At 30.9% G+C, this 18,472-nt stretch overlaps 3 protein-coding genes across 3 annotated transcripts; 2 read left to right on the top strand and 1 right to left on the bottom strand.

Moving 5' to 3' along the window:
* Positions 1 to 1,903: 1,903 nt before the first annotated feature.
* Positions 1,904 to 3,154, top strand: LOC113847749 (microtubule-associated protein RP/EB family member 1-like). The gene has a single exon (XM_027477012.1). The coding sequence runs from the start codon at positions 1,904 to 1,906 to the stop codon at positions 3,152 to 3,154; it is 1,251 nt and encodes a 416-aa protein (XP_027332813.1).
* Positions 3,155 to 3,438: 284 nt separating this feature from the next.
* LOC113847739 (pentatricopeptide repeat-containing protein At5g10690) lies at positions 3,439 to 14,786 on the bottom strand. The gene is made up of 13 exons (XM_027476996.1): positions 14,456 to 14,786; positions 14,159 to 14,341; positions 12,039 to 12,171; positions 11,753 to 11,850; positions 11,452 to 11,613; positions 11,292 to 11,360; positions 10,829 to 10,964; positions 9,407 to 9,639; positions 8,173 to 8,250; positions 7,724 to 7,792; positions 7,241 to 7,417; positions 6,021 to 6,260; positions 3,439 to 3,480 (listed from the first exon to the last, which is right to left on the bottom strand). The coding sequence occupies exons 1-13, from the start codon at positions 14,660 to 14,662 to the stop codon at positions 3,439 to 3,441; spliced, it is 1,827 nt and encodes a 608-aa protein (XP_027332797.1). The 5' UTR covers positions 14,663 to 14,786.
* Positions 14,787 to 16,322: 1,536 nt separating this feature from the next.
* LOC113847735 lies at positions 16,323 to 16,523 on the top strand. The gene has a single exon (XM_027476991.1). The coding sequence runs from the start codon at positions 16,323 to 16,325 to the stop codon at positions 16,521 to 16,523; it is 201 nt and encodes a 66-aa protein (XP_027332792.1).
* The last annotated feature ends 1,949 nt before the right edge of the window (positions 16,524 to 18,472 follow it).

The following is an 18,472-nucleotide window of genomic DNA, read 5'->3' as shown; positions in this document are numbered from 1 at the left end:
AATTATATTCATGAGATTTAATCTGGAGATCACAAATTAAATAAAACAATATTATGTTAGTTGATCATGTGCTTGATGGTAATTTAACTTTAATTTAGAATAGAGTTTAAGTAAAAGTAATTAACAATAATAAAATTCAGAGATAGTCTAAGAATTTAAGTTATGTTTAATAAAAGTAACTTACAACTTATTTAGGAGTTTCTAATTAATTTATCGTCAATAATTTTATTCTTTTTCTTCTTTTTTTTATGTATTTCTTTGTTTCTTCTATTCAAATATATATATATAAAGATAAATTTTATTTTTTTATATAATTATTTAATTAACTGATCATAAATAAATAAAAATAATGATAATTAATTTAAATATTACATTGATATAATATTATATATCACATAAATAAAATATTTTTACAGTTAATCTACCAAACAATTTTAATTTTATAAATTATTTATATAACAATAAACTTATTTTACCAAAAATACCGTTTAACGTGATTATTATTAGTTGATTAAAAACGAAACCTGAGCAATAGAAGGAAACGAATGGGTGCTACCACCTATGCATCCAACACATACTGAATCAAACAATATGATAATGGACAAATTGTCTATGTCCACTATCAATCTAATTAAATTTTATTTAATATTTTTTATTATATTATAAATTTTATTATAAAATTATAAATAAAAACAATTTATTTAATATCATGCGTTTGTCTAATAAGTTAATAATTGTGAATATAATTATAATATTTTTAATGTGTAGAAATGGAAAAGAAAAGGTCAACTTGAGGTGGATCATCCCTTGTGTATCGGTGTTGGATAAAAATATAAAACAAAATACAGCTTCTTTGAGTTGTGCGTAATTTGCGCTTTTTTTATAATCTTATTATCTGTTTTTTCTTTTCTTTTCTTCATCTCCTTCCAAAGCAATTTCATTTCCTTTGTGCCCACAAATCCACTCTTCCATGAACTGGTACGTTATCTAAACGTGATTCTTATCTTTGTATCAAGTTCAGGAATCGCTTTCTCCTGGACCTTTAAAGGAGTGCAAGTACATATCATTGTGTCATTTGTCTTTTGGTTGCTTTTTATTATTATTATTATTCTATTTCTTCTGCATAACAAAGGAACTCTGTTTTTTTTGTTTTAAAAGATTTTATAGGTGATGATCATAATCATTTGACTAGTGCTTTAGGTGTCTATTGCTGCTTCTTTTTATCTGTTTTTGAGCTTTATTTAGGTATATACCTTTTTCTTCTTTTTTCCTTACAACTCATTTAAACATAAATTTATGACCAATTTGGATGTCATCCTATGTGTCAAGAATAATTAATAAGGATGATTTGAGAATAAAGGAGGGCTACATATTATTGGATCAGATGCCCATAATGTCCTTTCTTATTTTCAGGGAGCCATTTTGTTAAAAAAATGACTAGGGAGTTGGTATATCTTCTCCTTTAAACAGACAATTCAACGAATTCATCACAATTTCTTTTTCATTTTTTGTATATATTCATCCCAATTTCGTTACAAGAACTTACTTGATAAAGTAGAGTGCAACTTTATAATGCAACTAAAGTTATCTTATTCTCTAATGCACAATTTAAGTCTTTAAATATTGAGATATGATTTCTCTTTCGTAAAATGAGTTTCACTGTAAAACGTGTTATTTCAATAATTTTCTTTGAAATAAAAGTATTAATCACTTTAATCAATCAGTTATTACAAAATGTGGTTCTCTTTAATCTTTTGACCTTGTAAAGATAGGAAATAAGTGATTATATGAGGACTAAAATAAGATATTATTTAGCCAACTAACTAGCTTACTTTTTCATTTTTGACAATGTGCAGGTTCTTTCAAGGATTTATAAGCTGAGAAACACCTAAATAAATTATATATGGCAACAAAAGCTAAAGAAACTACTGCCATTGGGAAGGAGAAGAAGGCCCCATCATCAAATTCTCACATTACAACCACCAAAAGGACCACTAAACCATCCACAACAACAAATAACTCAACTAAGAAGGCAAACTCAATCCCAATAGAGAAAAACACCCCCAACTATCTAAAGCCCACATTAAGCTCACGCCTTGAATCCCCATCCCTCAAACACCCCAAGAGTGACACTCCCAATAAGCCTTCTCCAAATAGAAGAAATTCTTTAGACAAGCCACTTCCCTCTTCAAAGTTAACCAAACAAACACAGCCCTCTTCTTCAAGACTACAATGCCCACGAGAGAGGTCCTTATCACTTGGATCATCCATTGGCCCAATTAATAGAAGTACATACTCCTCCAAACCCATTTCAGGTAGGACCTCAAATACCCCAAGTGAAGTTAAAGCTAAGCCACTAGTTGCTAAGAGCACAAAGAAAAGCACCCCTAGCACTAAGAAAGTAGCTAATAATAATGAGAATGCTTCTGCTATCTCATCAAAGAGAACTTCTATAGAAACTTCAACTGTTGAAAGTGAGCAAGTTAAAGAAGTTACAAGTCAAGAATTTGAAGTAATAAAGGTGGAGAATGAAGAGCACATACGTGAGATTGAACATGTAACTGATATTTTACTTGATGTTGATTCTGAACATGAGCTTGGACATGTTCATGGGATTGACAACTTTCATCCAACTCATGATCAAGTTGATGATGAAGAAAGGGTCATTTCAACGGTGTCAGAAGCTGATGAAGCAGAAAAGGAGCCACAAGAAGTGAGAGAAAATGATTTGGAACAACATGAATTAGAAGAAGAGAATATAAAACAAGATGAAGGCAACAATAATGAGAGTGATCAACAAGAAGTCCATTCTTCAACTGAAGGAGAAATTAATGTTAATGGAAACGAAAATGAAGATGAAGGTGAAGGTGGAATGATTATAATAGAAGATCATAAAAGTGAAAACAAAAATAATGAGGAAGCAATAGAGGAAAAAAAGGAAGATGTTGAAAGTGTTGAAGAGGCTAAGGTGGAACCAACACAATTAAGGCAACAATTAGGAGCAAGTAGACAAGGGAGCAAGAAGGAGTCTCAAGTATCTAATGATGTGATTGAGGAAACTGCAAGCAAGCTTTTGGAGGCAAGGAAGAACAAGGTGAGGGCATTGGCTGGGGCATTTCAAACTGTTATTGATTATCAAACCACATCCAAATGAAGTATGTTACATATATTTCATGTGAGATTCATTTGCTTTGTTGACACATATTATGGATTTAAAGGAAACAACAATAGAAGAAAAAGTAACCAAAATCAGAACAAAGGGGTAAAGAAGTTACTCTGGTGCATGCCTAGATTTCTCTTCCTTCAAACTTTGGAGGGTTTATAAAAAAAGATTAACATTTAAAAACTCTCAAAAAAGAGTTATTATCACATAAAGCTTCTCTTTACTTCCCTTTCTCTTAATTGCCAAACAAAGCTTTAGGAAAATTGAAGTTGAATTCATAGGTTCTTCTGCACCTCCATTTCAACACAACCTGACAACTACATTCAAGAGTGAAATTGAACACTTACAAAGCAACATAAAAAGCTTAAACTATTGTTCCACTATGTTCTCAAGCTAGTGAAACTCTGCTCTTTGATCTTATTGGTACTATAACATGTAATATGAAATTATGAAATCACAAAAATAAAATTTCTATTTATGTACAGTTAATTTATGAATGGTAGAAACTCTGCTTTTTGTTCTTACGGCTATAACTCATCAAACTTTAATTTGTAATATGAAATCATTTAAATCACAAAAATAAAATTTTATGTTATATTTATGTACGGTTGATTTCTTGTTTCAACTTTTTTTTTTCTTATAAATAAAAACAAGTTAATTTATATTAGTGAATGTTTAGCATAGATTTTTAAATAAAAAATAACCTAAACATTTTGTCTAAAATCCAAAGTTTACGTTTCAAATTGTACTGTTCTTTCACACTTGTGTTAATTTTATTTTTATTAAGAAGTCTAGCATTTAATTGAAACTTATATGTTATATTTTCATAACAAAAATAATAATATTTAATTTGTTTAAATTTAATAAAATAGTTACAAAATATAATTTTTATTTTGTAACATGTAATCTTTAAAATCATAAAAATAAAATTTTATGTTATATTCATGTAGGATATATTGATTTGTTGTTTCAATTTTTTTCCCGCTTATAAACAAAAGTAAGTTAATTTATAATATACTTGATTTTTAGTCAAATTTTATCACAGATTTTTATATAGAAATAAATGAAGACGTTTATTGTGTTTTACACCTATTAATCTTAAGTTTATTAGGACATCATTTAATTGAAAAATAAAATAAATATTCTAATTTGTACAAATCTTATCAAATTATAAATTTCGTTTCTTTTGAAAAAATTCATGAACGTGAAATTATTTTAAATATTTAGTAAAATAATAAAAAATAAAAATAAAATTATGAATAAACTGGTTTATTAACAAAGGAAAAAGAAAATTTACTTTGCATTCATAAAATATTTTTATAATAAAAAAAAATAATAGTTAAATTAAAAGTTGAATGATAAGTAAAAAACTGTTTTATTGCTTCTTATATAAATGAAAAATAATAAAAATATCATTAAAATATTTAAATAATCAAAATAGTAATATACAGAGCTTAAATTTAGTAAATAGCAACAAAATTTAATTTTCATTTTGTAACATGAAATATGTGAAATCACAAAAATAAAATTTTGTATTATATTTATATACAGTACCCTGATTTCTTGTTTCAACTTATTTTCTAACAAGTTAATTTATAATTTACTTAACGTTTAGCCAAATTTTAGCATAGATCTCTATACACAAAATAACGTAGACATTTTGTCGAAACCAAAGTACACGTTCAAAAACTGTATTATTTTTTATACTTGTATTAATCTTATTAAAAAATAAAATAAACACGTTTTTGGGGGAAATCTTATTGAAGTATGATTTTTCATCCTTTTAAAAATATTTTAGTAAGACTGTAAAATTATTTTAAACTATTTAGTAAGAGAGTAAAAAAAAAATTTGAATGAGCTAATTTATTGATATACAAAACTTATAAGAAATTAAGTTTTTTAATCAGAAAGAAGTTGGAGAAGTGCAAGATCTACTTTGTATTTATAATATCTATTAAAATACAATAATAATATAAATTAACAGTTAAATTAAATGTGGAATGATTAACGAAAAAGTACTTTTTTTATTTCTTAAATAAATGAACAATACTAATAATCTCACTAAATTATTCAAATAACAATATTAATAAAATAGTAACAAAATATATATATTTATTTAGCAACGTGAAATCGCAAAAATAAAATTGTTATATTTAAATACAGTAAGTTGATTTCTTGTTTCAACTTGTTTTCTAGCTTATATTTAAAAACAAGTTAATTTGTAATTTACTTGATGTTTAGCTATATTTTAGCATAAATCTATATATAGAAAATCACTTATCATGGTTATATGCAGCCATGCAGAGTAAAACATTGCAGTGTCAATTTATATGCAGTGTGCTAATAAAAACTCATTTTCCTCTACGAAAGACACCAAAGTATTTTTTATCTGACTAAAAAATAAATAATACCCATTTAATCTTAATATTATAAGTGTTGATCATATCACTTTAACTTCATATATAATTCATTTTAATCCTCAATTTAAAAAAAAAAAAAAAAAAAAAACCCTTGTTTGAAACGCTACTTGATAATGACTATTCTACTCAAAAAAGAAATGGTCCAAATGTTCCTAGAAATTCTTGCTCCTATTATACCATTTGTATCTATATGCATTAAGATCTTGATTCATGGATCTCTCCGTTCAATAAATAAAAATAAAATCGAATTGTTTCCATTGACTTTTTTCATTTTAGTCCTTTTCTATTTCATTTTTCATTGAGATTTTATACATAAATGACAAAAATTAATGTCATTTTGTAAAATTAAATATCAAAATGAGATTTTATAGGGTCAATGACTAAAATATTGAAACTTACGATTTGGTAAAGTAAACGTTATACTATCTTTTGCATACCGGAAGGTCTTCCCCGGTTACTTCAGATACAGGTGTGATAAGCCTACTCAGTTGTTCTGATGTAAAAACTCCAACTGCTCTAGATCTGTGTAAGGTAGTAGCATATGAGTTTCTGTAATTTACAATAATAACCATCGTATATCGCTTCTCTAAAATTAAATCAACTACACGACCAACAGGTGTTGATGTCGTAACACATGGAGGTGGACTTCTCATCATTGTTGCAAGTGAAGCATCCAACTGCATTGTAAATTCATCCCACAATCAAATAGTTAGAGCCATTCAGAAAGTAAATTTCGATTAAATGAATAATTATGATTCAAGTTGTGTTCATGTCAACTTAGACGTGCATATATACAACACAAGCACACAAACGGGGAGCAGGTGCATCAATCTTCTAGACCACCGAACGTTAAATCATCAAAATAAGTTGTCAAGAGTAAATTTGGGCAACAGGTTAAATCAATAGTTGAAATGGATGACATTATAATTATATATTTTATAAACATATTAAAATAATTATTATGGCCATATATAATCAATCATAAATACACAAAAAATGTGCCGAGTATCAGAGTTTGGCCAGCAAATACAGGGGCGGAGGTGCAAACACAATTTGGATGCTCTTCAACTGTTATTTAGCCACTATTCGAGCCATACGAAAATGCTATGCTATGGCATAATACAGCAACACTTCAACACAGCACTATGACATTGTGCTGTATAATATAGTTCAGAGGAGACACCCTCCACACATTAACCATGTGCATAATACACTTGGTTCTCAACATGTTAAAATTCCACACTAGTTTATACACTATACCTCAAGAAGCTATGGCATTGTACTGTGTGTAAGTTTCCTGTTTAAAATTTCACACATACAACCTAATCTTGCCAATTCTCACTAGCGGAAAGAATTCAGTAGTATTGTTGAAGTACCCCAAATCGTTGTTAAAGAAACTAATGAAAACTACCGTGTCCTTTCATATACACACATAATAATTTAGTTATATGTTATAATTCAAGGGGTACATTCAATGGCCCAAGATAGAAAGTAGACAGCTTTTACACAATCCTATTAGCTTCTCTCCACATCAATGACTTAAGGAATAAGTTCATCAATTAAAACTAGTAGACTTTTGCATGCATGTATTATAACAGTATTTGGTGACATGGTAATCTCACAAAGCAGAGATCCCAAGCCAACATATAATGGGTACCTGGTTGCAGTCTTCACGGTGCAACAGCCCTGTACAACTGCCCCACTCATCTACAATAGGAACTACCGTTTCACCAAAGAAACGCATAACCACTTTTTCCAGCTTTAATGAACCTAGTAGTGGCCTTGTTGCTTCAAATGGTATCATATAATTCTCAATTGGCTCAGAAGGTGAAACCTAAACCAAAGAGGGTCCACAATTAGCCAAAATACAAGCTCTTCTTGCATAAACTATCTAAAATACAATGCAATGAAAATCAAAAAGTCACTTGAAGACCAAAGGCATGACAAACATGAGAAATTGTGAATATACATAAAGATAAACATGCATGAAAGCCTGCAATATTTTAAGCTTTTAGGCAAACCTGTTCCTTTAACCACACATCTTTATATGCCCGTACAAACAAGTGAAGCATATTTGTTAATCAATATCAGATCAATGACACCTTGTGCAAAGGATGTCAATGAAACTTATGGTAAGTACCTGAGGCAGTAAGTGAGGACTGAATAATGACTTTGAGAATCCCAACATGGCCTCAATACGATAAGCAACCTAAATTACAAAAGCATGGGCATCTGGTTAAAAATCCAAATTATTGACAGCGTTGACATATTAGGAAAGAAAAATATTCAAGAAAAATTTACTTCCTGACAAAATTTGACAGCTGAACTACATGTGATCCATAGTAATATTTATAAAAGAAACATGAAGATACACCAAAAGCTTTCGAAGAGCTACAGCTGTGCAAAAGGAACTTTCTTTGCATTCTTAAATAAAGGACACCACAATTTCAGTTCTAGGAGCAGTTGTCCAAAAATTAATATGATAGGGAATACACTAGATAATAGATATGCAAATCAAGGTTAACACTTTTAAAATTTAATAATGGGATCTGATCAAAACCACAATTTATAGACCGCTACATTACACACCATGCCCCCACGACTTGTCCAGGATATGCCCTTCCATCTTGAAACAATCTCAGTAAGAGTTTTAATAGCAACATCAACCTGGCAAAGAAACACAGATGCCAAAAACATAAAAAAGTTGAGAATTATTAACATCCCCAAGGCCAACGAAAATGTTGAAAAATAGAAACAACAGGAAATTAAGTGAAATAATTGTCTTAAAACAAAAACAGAAAGTGATAAGTGAAGATTAAAGTAAGTAACCAACTTGCCTTAGAAAAAGCAAGTTAGTAATAGTAACCAACTTCTACTGCATGAAGTCAAATGCACAAGCATTATACATATAACAATTAATTTCACAAAGAAGAAAACCAATAATATGAATTATGGATTATCATCACACAAGATTGCATAATAGATTATTAAGGATTATCCTACAAAAGTGAGGCTTTATTTGATCTTTAATGTTACTAGACTGAAGCAAAGCCCGTTGATTTTTGTTCGACATTTTAAACAGCAGAATATAATAAATCACTTTTAGTTTTAACTAAATTTTATTAGTTAAGTTATATTTATAATATTTTAATAAAAAAATTCATATTAAAATGGAAGAGATAAAGAATAAAAAAGAAAATATTTTAAAAGAATCAAATACTAAGATAATAACAATGCTCAAACTATAATTTTTACCCACCATTTTCATACATATAGTAGATTTTTTTATTCTTTGCCTCTGCTTTATAATCTCCAAATTGCAATATTTTTTGGTGAATTTTTACTTCCTAGAATATATTTCTATAATTTATTGTCCTCGATGTAAGTTATTAGCTTCATTGTTTATATTCAGCAGATTATTTTTAGCATTTTTTTTTTATATATTTTGTGTTTCATAATATTACCACCATGCTTCCACCATTCCATGCCATGCCACCCACAGTTATCTATAGCAGAATTTTGGCTCATCGCCATACATTATTTCTGACACTGTTTACTTAACATGGCCTTACGAATTGTACTCTATTACTCATTATAAACTTGTACTACAAGCTGTAGTGCTGAACACAGCTTCCTCTCTAGATATTAATAATACATAAATCTAAGGTGCTAGACAATTATATATCAAGCAAAATAAAGGTTCTCTCTCTCTCTGTGCTTTCTTTATACATTTTAAAAACACAACCAACAAGGGAAAACCAAAAACTTTCCCATCTTAACATCAATGGCCAATTGTGAAAAACAGAAGAAGAAAAAATAGTACCCAGCCAGCATTCAGTGCTGCTTCCATGAGAAGGTGATCAGCTTCTTCTTGGGCAACTAGTAATATGGTTCCTGCTGAATCAGGCCAAATCCGTTTATGCAAATTTTTAACTAAATCATAATCTCCTTGCAGAGCAAATGCACGCATCATGGAAAGATAGAGGTGAGGTTTTGGCCTCAACTCTGGATTCCGACCAACCTGCTTCAGCATTTCTCCAAAAATACAGAGAGCACCTAAATGCCCAAAGATGATTTAATTAGAAAAGGAACAAAACACAAATTCATCAATTACTAAATGAAACAAAAGGATGAACAACAAGCACAATGAGTATCTACATCATGGGGGAAAGAAATAAGAGAAATATAGTTGAAAAGGTGTACTTTTTAGATGGATAGAAATGAAAAAAGAAAGAAATGGAAAATTGTCTCTTACTTTGGTTTAGGGAAAGAGTTAGTAGAAGGAAATAAAGAATGTGTAAAGACATCCTTGCCCTTATGTAGGGAAGAAAGAAGAATGGGAGAAATAGAGGATAAAAATGTACACAGCTGAGGCCTCCATGCAAAAAGGAAAGAAATGGAAGAAATCTCTCCATGTGAAGAGAGATACATAGCCCAAAAATTTCTCTCCTACATTTTTGTCCCCACCCAAACAATAAAAGTCATATTTCCACCCTATCACCTTTTACTCTCTCTCTCTACTCTATTTCACCCCATACAAAATTCCAAATAATGGATAACTATTTTATGAGGAAAATAATGCAGAATATCTACTCAGACAGTACAGCACAAACAAGCGTCTAGCAGTTGAAATTCGGTCAGCAAGCACCATCAGCTGACATATTTAAAATAGGAAAATCCTATATAGTACAAATATTTTACACGAAAAAAAGAAAGAGAAATGGTAGGTTTTTAAGCAGTTACAATGTAAACTGCCTTTTATCATTCTACTGAGTGAATGGTCAGACTTTTTGTGATGAAAGATTGGTACCAAATATCACCGCTCTTTCAAAAATGAAGAAAAACTGCAGCTTTTTTCTTTCTTCTTTTTGTTTCACTATTCTTTCTTCGTCCAGATACATACTCACAAAGGAGAGAGCTTAAATTTTTAGATAGCTTAGCAATTCAGTTGCCTAGAAGTTTGAGTTATCCTTGTGAGGGAATATGACTCCAGCAAACATGACCATCAATTACATTTTTTTTTCTCACAATGTTAACCTAGAAGAACAACAGCAATTGAATAATATTTTACCCCTGAATTCAATAATTCCACAGGCATAATTTCAATTATTAGCATCATTTAGCAACATCTTATTCAACTTGTCAATAGAAAAGGAACTACCATAAACAATAAATTTTTGTTATTCCTCAAACTATCTCTATGCAACTAAAGAAACTATGTATCAATTGTCAAATGAAAACATACCCTTAACTGAGCCACAATTTAGTAAAGCGTCAATTATTGCAGTGTAAGCAGTTCTATCAATGTATAATTCATGACAAGATTTCATTTCCAGCACTATCTTCAGAACTGAAGCAAGATCCTTTGCTTGCCCAAAACCCTGCATTAAAGAAAGAAAAACTGAGGGAGGGAGAGAGAGAGAGAGATGCCAGAGAACCCTCCAACACCCAAACCAGCATGTATAATAGACCAAAATAAATTTTCTTTAAATCAAATGTTAAAAGAACATTGGTTAAATGACTATTTAAATCATAAATAAACATAAATATCCATCAAATAAAAACAACTAGAAGTAACAGAAAACGGTGAAAACAACTCTGGAAACTACCCATCACAAATTTCTTCAGCATAAAGCAGAATTTGAACTGATCAATTCATAGTTTTATACTATAAAAAATTGCAAGCGAACAAATTTGAGAAATCTGACCTTAAGCATTGTCGTATATGTAACAATATCTGGAAACAGATCATCACAGATGAATTTCTGTGCTTTGTCCTGTAAATATCAAGGATTGAAATTACAAAACATTTTCATATTTCCCCACCAAAGAAAGATTGAACTTAAATTTCAAATACATCCGCATTACCTTCATTTCCTCAAAAAATTGCATTGCAGTATCCAACTTTTCACTCTGGACACATGCTAAAATTAGTGTGTTATACGTGAGCCTGTCAGGCATTATGCCTTGACGTAAAATTTCATTGAGCATGTCTATTGCAGTGAGTGGATAGCCTGAGTTTATGTATCCCTAAATGTTGGAAAAAATAAAATAAAAAAAAGCATCAAGATTAAATTCCACTATGACTAATATGGGCAATCCCTACTACTTCAACATGCCATTTACAGTGAAGCTTTTTTCCTTACAAGATCATGGATCAGAGCAAAACCTTCATTAGTATGTTGTATACTGAAACTGAAAAATTGCCACCTTCGCGGAGCACAAAACCATATCGAGCAAGGAGGCCAGCTGCACGACGCAAGTTTCCTGCACTATATATAGCATTGCAAGTAAAACATCACTGGTCAACATGAAGCTATAAAATGTCTCGATAGAATCAAACCAGAACAACAACTAGCACCTTAAAAAATGAAAAATTATCCATATGCTAAATTTATCCATGGTTGGTCAGTTGAATTACTGAATTACATGCAAAACCTGACTGTCTGACTCACCTGCTTCGATTAAGGCATTTAGCAGACCAAAGATCAATGGAGCAGACAACTTTGGACTTCCCGTTGCAGTACCATTTTCCACAGATTCAAGCAATTCAAAAGCTTCATTGACCCTTCCTGCCTCACCTAACCCCTTATATAATATGTCAAGTAAAATTCCAATCAAGCTCAGAAAGAACAGATAATTAAAGAGCATATAGCATTGAATCATCAGATAATAAAAGCGAAACTGTTTGTGAGACTATTACACAGTTTGGTTCAAATGAAGGGAAGAGAGGGGATGGAATTTAATGGAGGGAACAGGAGGGATTTTAATGGAAGGAAGAGATACCTTGTTTGGTTCACAAGGGGTGGGGAGGAGAGATGAAATAAATGAGTTTACTAATATACATATTAAATTAAGGATAATTTTGTCGAATTAGTTAAACAATTTATCTACCCTCCAAATCTTCCCAAAGGGGAGCTAAAATTGATTGAGGGGGTATTTTGGCCCCCTCTTCTCCCCTCATATTCCTTCCAAGATATAAAACCAAACATAAAAAAGATTATAAAATCCAAATACAATATGTTAAGGTACGTTTGGATTGAGAAGTTTAGAGGAAAAGGAAAGGGGCAGCACTTACCTTACTTTTTCATTTTGTAAATGAATGTCATAAAATGATTGTAAACCTTAATAAGGAAAAACGGGAGGATACTTTTATTTTAAAATATCCTCAAGTATGAGAATATATACAATAAAAATGAAAGATTTTTCTTGAAATGAAAATGTTGAGTTACCTTCACTTCATCCAAACATACCTTAGTTAACATGGTATCATTCAGACTATATTTTGCAAAAATAGCTGAAAAGCTAATTTTTAGTGAAAAGTTGTTAAGATAGCTTATTAAATTAAAAGTGTTAGAAAATAACAATTGAACTAGCTAATAAATGTAAAATGACATAAAAAAGACATTTGTACAATTTATTTGCCATGAAGATAAAAATATATATTTGGGTCACTATAGTTTTAGGTTTTTAATTAAGTTTGAACACTTACTGCTTTTGTCTAAAGATCAAATGTTTTTATTTTTTGTCTAAACTGTTGCATAGGAGAGTTTTCAACAGGGAGCCTCACAATGAATAGGACACCATAATATAACTCCAAAACCTTAAGGCAATGGGTGCATCTCCTTATAAACTCCTAACTTGCCCATATCTCATTCCATATGAGACTCAATTTACACTTGATTCCAACACTCTCCTTCAAGTGTGAACTTATCTATTTCATATTGGCTCCCTCTACAATGGAAGTTTTCTCCATCACGAGTATCCATCATGGTTTACACCAGATCAACCCTTGATCTCTTTCACGTGGGCTGTCGTCCATTCAATGACACTTTTTGAGCTTCACACCCTCTGCATGTGGGTGTCACAAGCTCTTTGCTAGGGCTCATCTAGTGTCACCATTTTTTCTACAATGTACTCTCACATTGACCATGGGAGACACACTATCACCTCTCTTTACCGCAGCTCATCTACTCGTCTGAGTCGATTACCTGGATTGACCTAGCTCTGATATGACTTTTGGATAAGGGAGTAAGGAATCTCACAATTAGTTGGACAACACATTACAACCCCAAAACCTTGAAGCAATGGATATATGGATCCATTAACTTGCCCATATCCTATTTCCTCTTAGACTCAATTCACACTTGATTCCAATATAAATTACACATATCCTCCACCAGAGGCAATCATGTTCAAGTTGTGTTCGACTACTATAGGTAATGTTTAATTAAAATTAAAAAAAATAATAAATAGTGTAATACTAAAGAAGATGGTAAATGAGAAATTTTATTAAAAAATTGGAGATAAATTTTTTGAAAAAGTTATAAAATCTATAAGTTCAAATCCTTCTTCAAGTGGCCTCCAAAAAAATATTACTAACTAATAGAATAAACTTACTTACGAAACACTTCTTTAACTTATTAGTTAGTCAAATTAAGTATAAACTAACTGAAATCACTTATCAAACACACTCTCAGTTACTTCAGCAGTTAAACAACCATAATACTTAATTAAAAAAACAATGGAAATTATGGAAAATCTTTAAAACAGGACATGCGGAAACCATGAATACCTTCACAAGCGTGGCATAGGTGACAGTATCGACGCCACAACCATCAGGGTTTCTCATCTCCTCGAATATCCTAAGCGCCGAATCAATGTCACGGCAACGAACACAAGCCTCCATCACCGCGTTCATCACTATCGTGTTCAGCTTCCCCAAATCCTTCTTCGCAACCTCAATCTCATCCAAAATCTGTACCCAACAAAATTTTCAAAAACATCAAATTCAGAATTATTCCACATTTATCTTTTCATACATCCAAACATTCCCTTTTTATTATTAATTTTCATTTAATTTTTGGCTTACCTGGCGAAGCTGTTTTCGGCGAGTGAGATGAACGATACGCGAAGTGAGGCGCTTGAGATTGGTTTCACGCGGAGTGGTGGTCCTTACCAAACGACGCCGTGTAGGAGTGGAAGAAGAACAAAAGAGAGGAACATGTGAGGAATGAAGAGGCTTAGAGTGGAGTGAGGTCGTGAAGGAAGAGAAAATGTGAATGTGACTTCGAAGCATTCTCGATGGTACGAGAACACGCTGGCTAAGGCTTCGCTATCGCTAACCTTTCGCCATGGAAATGGAATATTGAAGCACTGTGTCTGTGTGTAATCTGTAATCACTTACAGGGGGAAACATGAGATAGGCGTGTGGTGGATATGGGGTTGGGTCCATTTCGATGTTGGGCTTTTGTAATAGGCTTGGTGGACCCTACTTTATATGGCCCAATGATCAGTGACAACACTACGGTGGGCCCCTTCCTCTACTGTAACGGAACACTACGCAGATTCATGGATAAGAATTGTTATCCTATAATTTAAATATAAAAGTAAAAACAAAAAACAAAAAAGTAAACAAGAAAAGGAAAAATTCACTATGACGGGTGCTAAATTTATTGTGGTAAATTATTTGTTTATTTCTAAGTTTAGTGTGATTTTAATTTTTAAGATAATTTTCATAAATTACATTCCTATTCCATGGTTGCTCCATGTTTCTCATCTAGATCTAATGCTTTTGATAATTACAAACTTAAACTTTTATAGTTCTTGTTTTGAGCCTAAGTGTGAATAGTGATTATGTGTCCAAGCTTCATGTTCTAGAATAGGTTCTAGATATTAATGTTGTGCTTTCCTCAAATGCTTTTTTTTAGCTGTTTTGGTTTCTCCTTCTACTACAAAACCTTTGGCAATGGTTTCAATTATGCTCTTAGTGTATGGATTCTTTTATGAATCATCGAATGAAGGAGAGCTTGGTGTTCCATGTTCATCATATCCTCCTTTGAAAGTTTGGCTTTCCTTATTTGTTGTGGTTTCAATGGGTCTCAAGCTGCTACCTCTTTTGTCTCTCCTTAGTATAGTTTTTCATGAAGTTCTTCCATGATATTTGGCAATATTTTGACTAATTAAGAATCTAAATCCCTTATGGTGTGGCATTTTTTAGTGAATCTCACAAAGAAATCTCTAAGTAATCTTTTTGTCCCTAGCTTGTACAGACTAAACAATGTCAACACTTGGAATGCTCAATTGTTTGTGGTGAAATGTACTTTAAACTACCATTATAATTCCTCCCACGAATATATGGAGTTCTTGGACAAGGATGGAACTCATCACCTTGTTGCCTTCTTTATAGTGAGAGGAAGCACTCTACATATGATCTTCCTGGGAACACCATCGTGAACACAAACTCACTAACTATTGTAGATATTTTATCATATAATTGAAAATTTTAAAATCATGTTAAATCAGAAGAATTATATATATATATATATAAGAAGTTTCATGAAATAACGAGAATGTTAACGGTTCTGTCATCTCATATTCAAACACAATATTTTAGTTCATGTGGTTGTGCTATATCTCATCTAACCATGTCCCATCCTAAATTTCATTCACAACCATTAACCGCCGTGAAACTACTGTCAATTTTGAGCTGAGCAGAATAGAATTTTCTAGGTACGCGCTTCGACGTTGACCCATTGACCGTTTGATTGACCGGTTTGTCATCTCTTCTCCACTCGTCTAGAAGAATCTTCATTCTTCCACACACCACTAACTCACATTCCCCAAATGGCTCTTTGCCTCACTAATATAAATAGTGTTCAACCTGTAAAAGACCCTCAAAGCAAAACACAACCTAGTATTAATTTGTACGAGTACGTACCTAGTTGACACAAATTGTGATGTGTTTGGTGTTTGTGTGTGACGAGGAAGAGAGGGTGTTGGGGAGGCAACAAGCACCAGGGGCATGTCCTTATTGTGGAGGGATGGTTCAGGCCATTGATGTAGAGATCCAATGGAGGTTCTGTTTTCTGCCGTTTTGCTTTAAGACCAAACGTAGATACTGCTGTTCCATGTGCTCAAGGCGACTAAAGGTGGTGTAACAAGTGATCATATCCAAAACACTTACATAGATACAAAGATTTTGAAGAAATCAAAGTTTATCATTTGCTTTCCCTTTTTTCTAGCAAAATTTTTCTCTTTTTGTGTGTATATCGAGGTTGATTGATTAGTAAGTGTCTTTTGTATGAGTCATAGTTCATACTTGTAAATCCTATTTCAATTCTTTTAATAGTACAATGAATCTTGCAGCCTAAGAAACACTGCTGTAGATTTTGAATTTTCGTATTTTGTGTGACACATTCTAATGGCATTGGGTTTAAGTGGGAATTGTTATGACAAATTGCATCGCTGATACAGGGAGTGGTATTAGTTTTTGGAATTAAATTGATTTGTTAAATCAAGGAGATAGTCAAACCAATTAAATGTTTTATTAAATATTGAGTTTTCTTAATTAGTGTTCTTTAAATAGTGATTCAAGATATATTTTCTTTGGGTATCCACAAACAAAGCTAGTTTCTTTAAAGCAAACGATGTATTTTAGAAAATAAAATGTAAGCATATTATTTTTAGTTATAAATTAGTCTAATGTTAATATTTTATTATATATAAATACATTTCATCATAATATAAGCCATTAATTTTTTATATGATAACTATAACATTAGTGTAAGCATTCAATTTGGTTCTTAAAAAAATTACTTCACTCAAATTTTTTTAAAAATTTATATAATAATCCAGGTTATAAACATGGAATACTTTAAATTTTGTAATCTCTTTTCTGTTTCTTGATATACATCAAGTTAGTCCTTAAAAAATGATTAAAAACTAAAATTGGTCCCTAAAATATTACTTGAAGAAAATGAAGGATTAAAATGTATTATATTTAGAAATTTTGGAGGACAATTCTATAACTTTTTTTCCTAAACTAAAGTTGGTTGAATAATTTTTGTAAAAATCAATTTTGGTAGTACACTTGTAGTTTTAGAGCACAGTTGAAAAAAAAAAAAAAAAAAAGCTTTTGTGATCCAAATAGCACTCACATTGAATTGGGTGGGTGGGCATAACGTGTCCCTAATTGCAATGGGGGCACCATGCATGATTGTCATGCTGCAACTTCCCCACCAAAATCTTGTCAAAGTTCCCATTTTTACCTCCAACACTTGAGAATCTTTATCAGTAACATAGAATAACATAAAAACATTGTTTTCAGTCTTGTAATCGTTATTAGAACATTGTTTTTCACGACACGCACTAAATAATTTTTTGATAATTAATGATAATAGACTCAAAATATGACAGAACATAAGTTTTTCTCCTTGTTGCGAAGAAATAAAGAAAAACAAAAACAAAAGACTAGTCCCTTAAGAAAGCAACACTACCAACACAGTCACACATATTAGCCTTTTGGATAAAACTTAAGCTTAATAGTTTTATGATATTTCGGTATATTTTTCCATTAAAATTAGTTATCCAAATAGAATTTTAATTTTAATTCAAAATAATACACTTCAAGTAATATTCTTATATTTTACCTCCACAAAAATAAAATTAACAAATAAAAATATTGATATATAATAATAGTAATATCGTTGGGCACTTTATTATAATTATTACATGGAAAAAGTTGTTAGTTTTTATAAATACCGTGAGCTTTCTATTAGAGCTCGATTATTTTTTGTTTTTAAAAATATTTTCTTTTAAAAGTAAAAAAAAAAGGGTTTGTAAACACAAGTTTTATTTAATTAAAAAACAGTTTTTTAAATCATTTTAAAAGATAAATTTTAAAAATTAAAAACCAAAACAGAAACAAACAAATATTTTCTCTATTAATATATATTTTTATTAAATACACTGATACTATAAAAAAAAGTATATTATTATTTAATTATAAATCATAATGTAAACAAATATTAATTTTTATAATAATTGTTATAAAAATTATACTACTGAGTATTCTATTTAACTGACGATATAAAAATTCTAAACTAAG

The sequence above is a fragment of the Abrus precatorius genome, unplaced genomic scaffold, assembly GCF_003935025.1.
Source record: "Abrus precatorius isolate BTA unplaced genomic scaffold, Abrus_2018 Scaffold8, whole genome shotgun sequence".
Taxonomy (NCBI): domain Eukaryota; kingdom Viridiplantae; phylum Streptophyta; class Magnoliopsida; order Fabales; family Fabaceae; genus Abrus; species Abrus precatorius.
Note: the sequence above shows the minus strand (reverse complement) of the source record. Positions and strands in the feature narration are given on the sequence as shown.

Excerpts from the sequence above, each read along its gene's own strand:
- LOC113847749 (XM_027477012.1), top strand. The coding sequence starts at position 1,904 with ATGGCAACAAAAGCTAAAGAAACTACTGCCATTGGGAAGGAGAAGAAG.
- LOC113847739 (XM_027476996.1), bottom strand. The coding sequence starts at position 14,662 with ATGCTTCGAAGTCACATTCACATTTTCTCTTCCTTCACGACCTCACTC. Across the intron at positions 14,342-14,455 it reads GCCGAAAACAGCTTCGCCAG|ATTTTGGATGAGATTGAGGT; the intron begins GTAAGCCAAAAA and ends TGTTGGGTACAG. Across the intron at positions 12,172-14,158 it reads CCTATGCCACGCTTGTGAAG|GGGTTAGGTGAGGCAGGAAG; the intron begins GTATTCATGGTT and ends ATATTATATAAG.
- LOC113847735 (XM_027476991.1), top strand. The coding sequence starts at position 16,323 with ATGTGTTTGGTGTTTGTGTGTGACGAGGAAGAGAGGGTGTTGGGGAGG.